The sequence below is a fragment of the Ursus americanus genome, chromosome 16 (assembly GCF_024610735.1).
Source record: "Ursus americanus isolate L20-20 chromosome 16, mUrsAme1.1.p, whole genome shotgun sequence".
Classification (NCBI taxonomy): Eukaryota; Metazoa; Chordata; class Mammalia; order Carnivora; family Ursidae; genus Ursus; species Ursus americanus.
The window spans coordinates 58265085-58277290 of NC_142142.1; the positions used below are offsets into that span (position 1 = coordinate 58265085).

The 12206-nt window shown below is 38.2% G+C and overlaps 1 protein-coding gene across 1 annotated transcript in view; it reads right to left on the reverse strand.

The window, feature by feature from the left end:
• Positions 1 to 12206, reverse strand: part of DDX10 (DEAD-box helicase 10) — a 255608-nt gene that overhangs the window by 220339 nt on the left and 23063 nt on the right. The window contains exons 8-9 of the mRNA XM_045797727.2: positions 9287 to 9449; positions 5678 to 5762 (exon numbers count right to left, since the gene is read on the reverse strand). Of these exons, the coding sequence (XP_045653683.2) occupies positions 5678 to 5762; positions 9287 to 9449 (248 nt within the window). The remainder of the gene's footprint in view (positions 1 to 5677; positions 5763 to 9286; positions 9450 to 12206) is intronic.

Here is a 12206-nt window from a genome sequence, read left to right on the forward strand (position 1 = left end):
AAGCAGACTGGATTTAGAGTCAAAAGAACTGAATCCGAGCCCCAGCTGTACTATTCATTAGCTTTATAACCTTGGATAATGAGTCACTTTATCACCATATATTCTTATTTATAAATTAACAGTGTGAAGGAGATGATCCAGGTCCCTTCAGAATCTAAAGTTCTATACATGTGATTCTTTTTTTTTAATAATAATTTTTTATTATGTTATGTTAGTCACCATACAGTACATCCCTAGTTTTTGATGTAGTGTTCCATGATTCACTATTTGCATATAACACCCAGTGCACCACGCAATACGTGCCCTCCTTAATACCCATCACCGGCCTATCCCAACCCCCCACCCCCCTCCCCTCTGAAGCCCTCAGTTTGTTTCCCAGAGTCCATAGTCTCTCGTGATTCATTCCCCCTTCTATTTACCCCCCGCTTCATTCTTCCTTCCTTCTCCTATCGATCTTCCTGCTATTTCTTATGTTCCATAAATGAGTGAAACCATAGGATAATTGTCTTTCTCCGCTTGACTTACTTCACTTAGCATAATCTGTGATTCTTAACATACTAGTCGTTGTTCACAATATAAGTAGGACCAGGAGGTGGACAAACAGAGACAACTCTTGGGTACACTCTGCTATCCCACAGCCTTCTTTTTGTCCCCCTCCTGCATCTCGTTTTCTCCTCCCTACACCTTAGCCTTACCTGTGGCAACCAGCCCCATGGCGTCTGTCACTGAGCAACAACAGTGCAGTCAGCCCTGCACATGCACATAGAGGGCCACGGGAATCAGACTCCAACTGTTCTGTTCCTCCTGCACAACGTGGCACAAAGGAGTGCTTATTCCAGGAAAAAGGGGATCTCTGACTCACAGAATACCTAAAGACTCTACACTAGATTTAAGAGAAAAGGACAGACTGGGAAATATTCTGGGAAAAATAAAGTCACATGTAGCGTTTAGATCTTGGAAATACAAGGAGGTACACCACAACAGGCTCAACAGTTTGACAAACAAAGTTCATGGTAATTGGAAAGAAATCAAGTTGGCTAACGTGTGTTGCATGGAAAGATTCTAACAAACTGATTAAGAACAAGGATTTAAAGAGTTCACAGAGAAAGGGTAGAAATCATTAGAGTCTATCAACTCTGTCCCCAGAATTTAAAAAAAGACTAAACTAAGTTTTTATACATTAAAAACAAGAAGAAAACACATATAAAAGTAGTGCCTAAAACAGACTTGTAAGGACCCAGATGAGCAGCCAGGGGACCCGACAGAGCTGCACTGGATTCCCGATCCACAGAAACCGTGAGATAATATATGGTTCTTGCTTTAAGCTACTACACTGTGGGGTAATTTGTTATACTGCAGTAGATTAATTAATTTCGGGTAAGCTCTGATTCATGAGTCTGATTTGATAAATTAATTGTGTTATCTCAATTGTCTACTCTGTGCCAAGCCCCGTTCTAAGCGCTTGGGGTAGGTATATCAATTAAGTAGACATATTTCTTTGCCTTTATGGAGCTTACATTCCAGTGAAGAGAAACAGAAACAATGTCATAAGGAAAAGCTCTAGTATATTTGAAGGTATTAAGTGCTATGGAAAAAAGAAAGTACAGAGTGAGGTGAAGAGGAGTGGCTGGCTCGGGTTAAGAAAGATAGCCATGAGGATGCTCAAGGAAAAACCATTCCAGCAAAAGAAACAGTAACATAAAGGGACCATGGGGGATGGGGGGAACATGCCCAGCATGAAGGAGAAAGAACTCGACCAGCATGGGGCAGAGGGGAATAGAAAGTAAGGTTGGACGGGGTTGAATAATAGCAAGTCACTGGCTTTTATTCGGTGTGAACAGGAAACCATCAGAGGAATGACATGATCTGACTTGTGTTTAAAGGGATCACCCCACCCGCTGTATGGGAAACAGACAGCTGGAGAGCAAGGGGGAAGCGCCTGGAGCTAACCGAGGACTCCTAAAAAATATCAGCCCACTTACTCACCTCTGTAGCTAACCTGGCCCGTCTCTATCCCAGCTCAATGCTTCCTGATGCAAAATAAAGAACTAGTTTTGCCCTTTTTAAAAAAACTTTAAATTCTAAACAGCAACTAGACCAAGGCAGAAGGCAATGTAAAGAAGCATTATCTACCTAGAAGAAGCAGGCTGAAGATAGGATCTTCATAACTCTAAGCTAAAGGAATTAAAGAAGCAAGAATTTTTACTAGCAAAGATTGCTCCCATCTCATACCTAACATATTCAGAGTAACCTTCAGTAAATTAAGGCTCATGGAAATTGTCTTTTCACTTTTATTATTTCAGTTTACAAAACAATTAAGGACACTTTTAAAAAATTCTCTTTATTATCTATTCCATAAAGTACCAGTATTTTCCACAAACCATTAACTCTTCAAAGTTATCACAGCAGAAATTTTAACTACTTTGCATCTTCATCTTTGCTGTTGTTGATCTAAACTGCTGCCAGGGAGTGTGCGATGCAAAGAGACGGCCTCTGCTGCCCCCTCGTGGAACCACACTCCGCCATCTACATCGCTCACAAAGTCTGAGACAGGCAAGTAAGGCTCAGCTGGAATTATTTTAACCCGACTCTGGAAAACAACAGTTGCCCATATATGAACTCATCTTTTTTTTTAAAGTAAGCTCTAGGCCCAACGTGGGGCTTGAACTGATGAACTTGAGATCAAGAGTAGCATGCTCTACCGACTAAGCCAGCCAGGCACACTCACCTTTTATATTTAAACTCCCAGCAGTTACATACGAACAGTTATACATAACTCACACCTTCCATCCACAGAACTCTACTCCCCAAACAAAAGCATTAAAAAAAAAAAAAAGAGGAGTGGGGTGAGTGGGGTGCCTGGGGGGCTCAGCCAGTTAAGCATCCAACACTTGATCTCAGCTCAGGTCATGACGTCAGGGTTGTGAGTTCAAGTGCTGCACTGGACTCCACATTGGGCATGGAGCCTACTTTAAAAAAATAATTTAAAATTAAAAAAAAAAGGAGTATCTGATGTATGCCTACTTTCCATTTCCAAATTTTTTATTTTCAAATGGGTATTATCTTAAGAAATGGAAAAGCTTGGTTTGATGAGTACCAAAAACTGCAAGCCCTAAACACAATTGTTTTTAAGTACAATGCCTCACAGAATACAGCTTGATAAAAATTATGTTCATATTCCTTGCCTCACTTGTCTCTAAATGAGATCATTTTGTTAAAAGGGGTGTGAATGGTTAAGGAAAAAAGACAAAACATTTCTCAACACTAAGGATCAAGAGAAATTTAGGTGAATCAATTAAAACAAAGTACCTCAAGACAAGTACCGGAATCACTATTTTCACTCAGCTAAAACACAGAAAGGAAAAAAAGATTCCTCAAACTTTAGCTATTTTGCCACAAAGCACTGAATTCATTTCTCTATATTCATATATTATAGCTCACTTCCACAAGTAAACACTGTCTGGCAACTCAGTTTTAATTACAGCATAAACACAGGATTGTAATTAGTTTCAAATTTTAATTTAGCCTTTATTCAATTCAATTATCCAGTCTCATGGCCCACGAAACTTTCTAATTATCTGTAAGCCCATTAATGGCAACTTTTAAACTGCAATTTCGCTATTTTTTTTATTAAACTGCCCAAGAAAAAATAAGCATTGCATATCCTAAACATTTCCACTGACTATTCATCTAAAAGAGTTGATTAAAACATTTTTAATTGGTTACAAGGGATCAAACAGACTTATACTCTAAAAATTAATGACATCAGAAACTGCATTACAATAGTTTTTCAAATTAGCATCATCTCTTCAAACACAATTGTGATGTTGCTGTAGCTACTCTTCATCTCGTCATTAGGACCAATTTAACATTCACCCTGGTATGTTCAACTATATAAGATTTTCAACCACCTCTCTGGGAACCCAAGACCCCGAAATAACGCTCTCTGGTGAACTGTTTTCTGATGCAGTGAGATGTCCAATCATCTTCATAGAGGAAGAATAATTGTAAAATACTGTTTAAAAGAGTTCTGTAGAGTGGCTCAGTTGCTTAAGCGTCTGCCTTCAGCTCAGGTCATGATCCCAGGATCCTGCGATGGAGCCCCGAGTATGGGGGGTGGGGGGGCTCAGCGGGGAGTTTGCTTCTATCTCTCCCTTTGCCTCTCCCCCTGCTTGTGCACTCTCACGCTCTCTCTCTGACAAATCAAATCAATCAATAAAAGTGTTCTATAAAGAAATCCGTTTGCCCTATGTCAACACCAAATGGCACAACTAATAAGCCCATGTGCCCCTAGAGCAGTATGCTCGTGAGAAGCCATGTCCCACTTCATCTAAAATGCGAATGTGTGCACAGGTACATATACAAATTCATACATGCTACACATTTACTGAAGAGTGTGAAACAGTGGAGGACCATTCATTCCACCAACCACTACCTACCACTTCTGAGACTCTCACTATGAAAGATAACCTACACATGTACCCAATACGAAGATCAAGGATACACCACCCACCTTCCTCTAAAATGGAAAACAAGACCTCTGTTTTACCCAGGCCCCATTTTCTTAGACCCCACAAGAAATCAAAATGTCCCCAGTCTACAGGCAGGTCTGTCTGAAGGCACGAGGACGCCATATACAGAACCCACTTCTAACTCCACTGCTTGTTCAAATTATATTGTTAATTGCAATAAAAACACTTTTGACCCCGAAGTACATAAATGCTATTTTTAAATAGCTTTATCATTCACTATTATGTTATTCCCTCCCTTCATGCTGGACAAAAGAAATGTGGAGTACATTTTGATTATAGCCCATGTTTAATGGCCCACAAGGTAAATGTGAATCAAGCAATCAAACATGTTATGAAGATTAAAAATGAACAGAAGGAGAGCTCTACTTATTCTCAGGCTACAAAAGGACATGAAAAACCTTCACATCAGCCAAAACATATAACAAAATTCACCAATTATGACCAAAAAAATTTTTTTTATTTAAAGCCATCCAAAAACTATGGATTCAAATCAATTTAAAATAACTACACACTAAGGAGATTTACTAGATAAACAAGGGACAGGGGACACTTGGGGCTTCTTGCTGGAACGGACACAGGGCAAGCAGAAGAGCAAGCCTGCTGGAGAATGACACTAACCGCTTGGAAGATGGTTTAAATCTTGTGTCTAAAGATCCATCTCTGAGAAACCATTCAGCTCATTTAAGTTGTGACTTAAAAATCGGAAGTATCTGTTGGACCAGGCAGACCAGCAGGTGGTGCTCTGGTGTCTCCTGCATCATCAAGTATCAATGTCTCACTGACAACCATGTTGTAAATACTCATCCAGTTTCAGTGAGAAAGTAAATGGTACAAGGTAAATCCAAAGAAACAGTCCATCTGTGGCTAATCGTAATTACTCATAACCCTACTAGCATTATTTAGATTGTTTCCAATTCTTAACCATTAGTTACAAAGGTCAGTAAAATGAACATCTTTCTGCAAGTTTACCCATCTCTGTTTTCTTAAAATCAGTGTTTCAATGTGGAATGTAGGTATGAGGAGGAACTCTAACGCTTGCATAATTATTACCACATGCTCTCCAGAAAGATGCTAACCAGTTACCATTCTATCAACAGTGTACACCTCTGAACTGCAATAGCAAAGAAATGAGTCAGCACACCTACCTGGCAGTTCTACCAGCTCTGTGAATGTATGTGTTGGCATCCTCTGGACAATCAAACTGAAGAACCCAATTCACAGCTGGGAAATCTGTACAGAAGGAATGTCAAGTTAGGAAATCAGTTTCAAGATCTAGCCTGCTGTACTATTTTTTTTTTTAAGATTTTATTTATTTATTTACTTGACAGAGAGAGAGCACAAGCAGGGGGAGGGAGAAGGGAGGGAGAAAGGAAGAGGGAAAAGCAGACTCCCTGCAAAGCAGGGAGCCAGAGGAGGGGCTCCATCCCAGGGGGCTCCATCCCAGGACTCTGGGGTCATGACCCGAGCGGAAGGCAGATGCTTAACTGACTGAGCCGCCCAGGTGACCCACTATTTTTATTTTAGAGTATCATTTGCCAGGGCTTTCCATCACATCAAAATCTGTGAACTTTATTAAAAATAAAATGAATTGCATGAACCAAGAGATTATAAACAATTCTCCTTTGATAAATAGCATTTGAATATGAAGATTATTTTGTATCTGACACAGAAGAGATTGCTTTGTGTCAGACAAATAAGGAAATACCCTGATATTTAATAACCTAAAAGAAACCACTTCTCATGGGCTCCTGGTGAACTAAAAAACTGAGTTCTCAATTTAAATGAAACTTTACTTTCCCTGCTCTTCCCATTTCCATTTGAATTAATGATGTCTTTCTAAGTCCCTTTTCTTATTTCTCAGCAATAATTATTCCATACACTTATCTGGCTACAGAAGTTTTCATTCATTTCCAGACACCCTGTTCTCAACTCCTTAAAAGAACTACCTTTAATCATCTGTGGATTTTGCTGTGAGGATTTCAGATCAATTTCTATAACACAGAAACGGGCTGAGCACTAAAACAAAACAAAACAAAACCAAAAACAATGATAGAGGTAGGAGAAGAGGAATGACAGAGAGGTAACAAAAGGAAATCCCTGGTAATTTTTCTAAATTTGGTAAAAATTAAGAAGTACAGTGTAAGAATGTCACTTCAAAATATAAAACTAAATACCAAAAAAAGGACTAACAGAAATTTAAGGCATTGCTTCTGAAGAGCGAGGAGGTGTAGAGCCTACTAGGGAACCTAGCTTATTTTGACCCATGTGCATGTGATAATTCAGTAAAAAAAAAACAGTTAAAAAAGTTTTGAAAGGATACTGGTGTATTCTAAAAAAATTCTAGGATGCTTACTTAAGAATAGAGCATCAGAATATTCATTGCACATTTTTAGAATAAAAAGAGTGAAACTTCAATGTTCATTATTCCAGGCATGGGTCAATTCATACCATGAGACACTCTACAAAACACACTGGATCTTTATATGTCAACACTGAAAGACTTGGGGCGCCTGGCTGGCTCAGTAGAGCATGTGATCTTTGAATTCTGAGTTTGAGCCCCATGGAGAATGTAGAGATGACTTAAAAATAAAATCATAGGGGCGCCTGAGTAGCGCAGTGGTTAAGCATCTGCCTTCGGCTCAGGGCGTGATCCCAGCGTTCTGGGTTCAAGCCCCACATCAGGCTCCTCCACTAAGAGCCTGCTTCTTCCTCTCCCACTCCCCCTGCTTGTGTTCCCTCTCTCGCTGGCTGTCTCTCTCTGTCAAATAAATAAATAAAATCTAAAAAAAAAAATTAAATCATAAAAAAAAAAAATGGGAAGACTTCAAAAGCAAGTATCCTATACTAGCATCTACAGCATTGTTTATGTAAACTTTTTCTATACCCACTACTTTATATATAGCTTATGAATATGTTCATATAAACTTTTTAAAATAAGCTAAAGAGGTTTTTGACATTTCTGTACTATAACTGAAGCCTATGAAGCCCTTTTCAGAATGGTTTTATGTGCATAAGGTAAAATACATAGAAAACAGTTATAAGCTGTTTTATTTTTTATTGAAATTTTTGATATAGTAATGTATATGCTTTTTTACTAACACATTAGACAACACAGTTGTGGGTCTAATAACTACCATAATATAAAAGTGGTACTGAGTGTAAACAATATATGAAAATTACTGCAAAAACTGTCATTTCAACCTAGAATTCTATTCCCACCCCAACTATCATTCAAGAATAGGAAATGCCTATAACAACTCAAATTTGCCCCCCATGCACCCTTACTGAAGAAGCTATTAGAGAATGAGATTTTATTTATTTTTTTAGATTTTATTTTTAAGCAATCTCTACACCCAGTGTGGGACACAAACCCACAACCCCAAGACCAAGAGTCACATGCTCCACCAACTGAGCCAGTCAGGCACCCCTAGAAAATGAGACTGTAAATTTTTAAAAATAAAATGAGAAAATAAATTAAGAAAGAGGAAGCGATCTGGATAGAAGAGTCGATGACAAATGTGCATGAAGTTTACGGAGCAACCAGTCTGGGCAAGAGCTGGAGACGGAGGAGAGAAACAGACTGCGTTTGAATTATTGGAAAAGTAAGCACGGGACATCTGCTAGGACAGTTGAGAAAAATCAGAACTGGGATCACAAACTAAGCAAATCTTAACTATTAACTTAAAAACACAAAAGTAAAAGATCGGAGACAACTGGTACACCACTTCTCTCAGCAGACAATTACATGATCCAAACAAGTTAAATACAAAATGCTGATTTTACCAAGTCTTGGTATGACAACATAAGCTAGAGAGCGTTAAAAATATGCATACTTGGCTACGGCCTCCAGTCACATAGGAATGAATGGATATGATGTCTAAGATACGCTTTAAAATACTTCACGACGAACAAGGAAATGGGAAGAAAAAGGGGATCATGAAAAAGATCATCACTAAAGCTGGGAAGTATATATGAGGGTACACTGGACATATTCTTTGTGTGTGCTTAAAATCTGCCACAGTTGTTAACATAAAGTAATTGAAAATTTTAAATTATCCCCTATTTATTCTCATGTTGTATATTCATATTTCTATTTCCTGTAATTACTTCCATACCCCATCCCCCCACCACAAAGCCACCAGCTATAAAATAGTATTGGTGACTTCTTGAAAGCTTAAATAAATTATGTCTTTACAATAAAAAAATTTGGTGAAAAACTGGACTTCAAATTTTCTTGTTGTCTTTTTTTTTTTTTTTAGATTTTATTTATTTATTAGACAGAGAGAGACAGCCAGAGAGAGAGGGAACACAAGCAGGGGGAGTGGGAGAGGAAGAAGCAGACTCCCAGCAGAGAAGCCTGATGTGGGGCTCGATCCCAGAACGCTGGGATCACGCCCTGAGCCGAAGCCAGATGCTTAACAACTGCGCCACCCAAGCGCCCCTGAGCTGTCATATTTTATCAAGTTTCCAATATTCAAAAAAACAAGAGCAGTTTTTCCTCCTATCTTTAAACCTTTAATCCTCCTTTGATTTTGTGGGCTCCTCAGGACTCTAGGATTATTCTCATAAAAAATAAGCACAAAAGATGAAAATATGACCAAAATTTTCACTTATAGAGCCTTAATTCAATTTACTTGTTTTTCTAAAAGAAGAAGGACCAATTCTTTGAGTGAAACTATGAATTCCCAAATCCATCCATTTATAAGCAAATTCTATAACCCATGGCCCCAGAATATTTTCTGCTAAGCTCTTACCCAGTCCCCTGGCAGCAATATCAGTAGCAAAGAGCACAGCGGCTCTCTTGCGGACAAATTCATTGTAGACTTCCATCCTTCTCATTTGCTGCTGGCGGCCGTGCAGGGCAAGGATAGAGATGCCAGGACGTAGCCTGCAGAACACTCGGTACAGGTACTGAACCTAGACATGAAGAGAGAAAGGAGTTTGATAGTTCCGGACAGCAGCACCACAGCAAGCTTATGAGATGAACAGCAAAATGTTTTAAGGAGCACAAGTTTCGCCAATTAAAAAATGTGGAGCAGAGAAAGGGCAATGCAGTCTAGAGTTGATGTCTTGAAGCACTTTTTGTTCACATTATTTCCTATGAGAACTTTTTTTAAAAATAGGCTCCCCTTACATTTTCAACTTGATAGCTGACATTTTTCCAAATGTATTTAGTTGCAAAACTATAATTTTTGATATTATAAATGCTGAGATTTTAAAATAAACTTCTTATACATGTATCCAATAGATTCTAAGTAGCAATTTTTAAAATATGTAAAAATAATGAAGGCCATGCCTTCATGTGTGAAAGAAGGCCCTTCAACTTTGCTGTGAGCCTAAAACCGCTACAAAAAAAGTTAAGTCCTTGAAAAAATTAAAGACAAAATAAACTCCTCAAGGGAAAGAAATTTTGCATTTCTTCTCCTCCTTGAACTCTTATGTCAACTTTCTGACCCCACAGAATTTTATCTTAATAGTTTTGTGCTTCAAAGTCTTTTGATTATCTTATCAATATTTACAACTTCTTTACAACTTTATTTACAATAAAACAATGAATATCAGTTTTAATTTCTAATTTCCTGTGGCCATAAAGCTATTAAAGATGCTCAGACTAAGCTATTACTTCATTAGTATAGAACTGACCAGAACAAGAAATGTTAGAATTTGATAAAAAGCAAAACAAAGAGGTGCCTGGATGACTCAGTTAAGCATCTGCTCAGGTTATGATCTCAGGGTCATGGGATTGAGCCCCTCATTGGGCTCCCTGCTCAGCGGGGAATCTGCTTCTCCCTCTCCTTCTGCCCCCCAACTCGCACATACTCCCTAAATAAATTTTTTTTTTAAAAAAGGCAAAACAAAAAGAGTAAACATAATAATTTTGTTATACAACATTGGGTGTTATTACATCTCTTCTTATAAAGAAATAAATGGAGTTGATTGTTAGCTTTATTTCTTCTTTAGTTTACATAATAAATGAATACTAATTGGTAGATGGAGACAGAGTACCACATTATTTTATTCCTGTTTTCTCCTTCTAATATGCATGTTAAGAAAATCTCTTCACAAAAAAACAAAAAATGTACTGGAAGGAACCGTGGTGCGCTGCTGGTGGGAATGCAAACTGGTACAGCCACTATGGAAAACAATACCAAGGTTCTTCAAAAAATTAAAAATAGAAATACTGTATGATCCAGCAATTCCACTACTGGGTCTTTACCCAAAGTAAACAAAAATACTAATTCGAAAAGATATATGCATCCCTATGTTCACTGCAGCGTTATTTACAAAAGCCAAGACAAGGAAGCAACAGTGTCCATGCAGAGATGAATGGATAAAAAATAGGTGAGCCACATATACAATGAAATATTACTCAGCCATAAAAAAGAATGAAACCTTGCCATTTGCAACAACATGGATCTAGAAGGTATAATGCTAAGTGAAATAAGTCAGAGAAAGACATATACCATATGTTTTCACTCATATGTGGATTTAAGAAAACAAGTGAACAAAGGCAAAAACAAACAAAAAAACAGATTCTTAAACATAGAGAACTAGTGGTTGCCAGAGGGAAGGTGGATGAAACAGGTGAAGGGGATTAAGTACACTGACCGTGGTAAGCACTGAATAATGTATGGAATTATTGAACCACTATATTATACACCTGAAACTAATGTAACCCTATACGTAAAATTATAGTGGAATTTAAAAAATAAGTTTAAAAAAAAGAAAATGTACTGGAAAGAACTTTAACTCTTTGAACTCCTATATTTCAAAACAATGATAAATAAAATTTCTAATAATCCACAGCTAATAAGTCCATTAAGTATCCCTACAAATTTTGTTAAAAGAATGGCAAGCCAACTGAACCGCAAAACACTCGTTACCTTGTCTTTAGAGCCATTCACTTTCTGAACAGCAATGCCTGGTGCCAGGAAGGTTCTCAGGTCCTGAGACAATCCAATAAGATTACAGATGGATGGACTCATGCCTTTCTTTTGCGGTTTTAAAAGGGCTAGCATGAAAAGGGGAGAGGGGAAAGGTGAACTTGCAGATGACAGATGTGTTCTCGGGCAAACCAAGCTCAAAAAAGGGCATATGTAAACGTAGGAAGTGTCAGCTGAGTCCATGAAAACTTTCTGCAGTTTGCACCTCCTGAATCAAAACTGACCTTAAATCCCTGCTCTTGAAAAAGCTTGCTGAGGTGGATGATTTTGCAAGATCATTCTGGCTAGAATGTGCAACAACTACAGGAAAGAAAGTGTGGGAATGCAGAGACCAGCCACGAGTAAGACAAAGTTAAGCATGGCTTAGATTTAGCTGTAGCATGAGGCTTTGTGAGAGGTGGTAGAGCTAATGAGAGTTATCAATATATTGACAATGAGATGAAGACAGGCAACAATTAAGGTTTCAGTCATTTGAGACAGGGGAGAGTACATCTTCAGGATATGAAATCCTAAATTGCTTTTCTTATTTTAAACTTGAGATGCCCTCAAAGACACTCAACTGGAAATCTCTAGTATTCAAGTGGATACACAAGTCTGGGGCTCAGGAGAGTGGTCAGGGCTTAAGATGTCGATGTGCCAGGTGTTAGAACACAGACGGCATTTAAAGCCATGGAAATGAAGCGGTTTCCTAAAAAGAGTAAAGACAGAAAAAGGACAGAGTACAACAGAC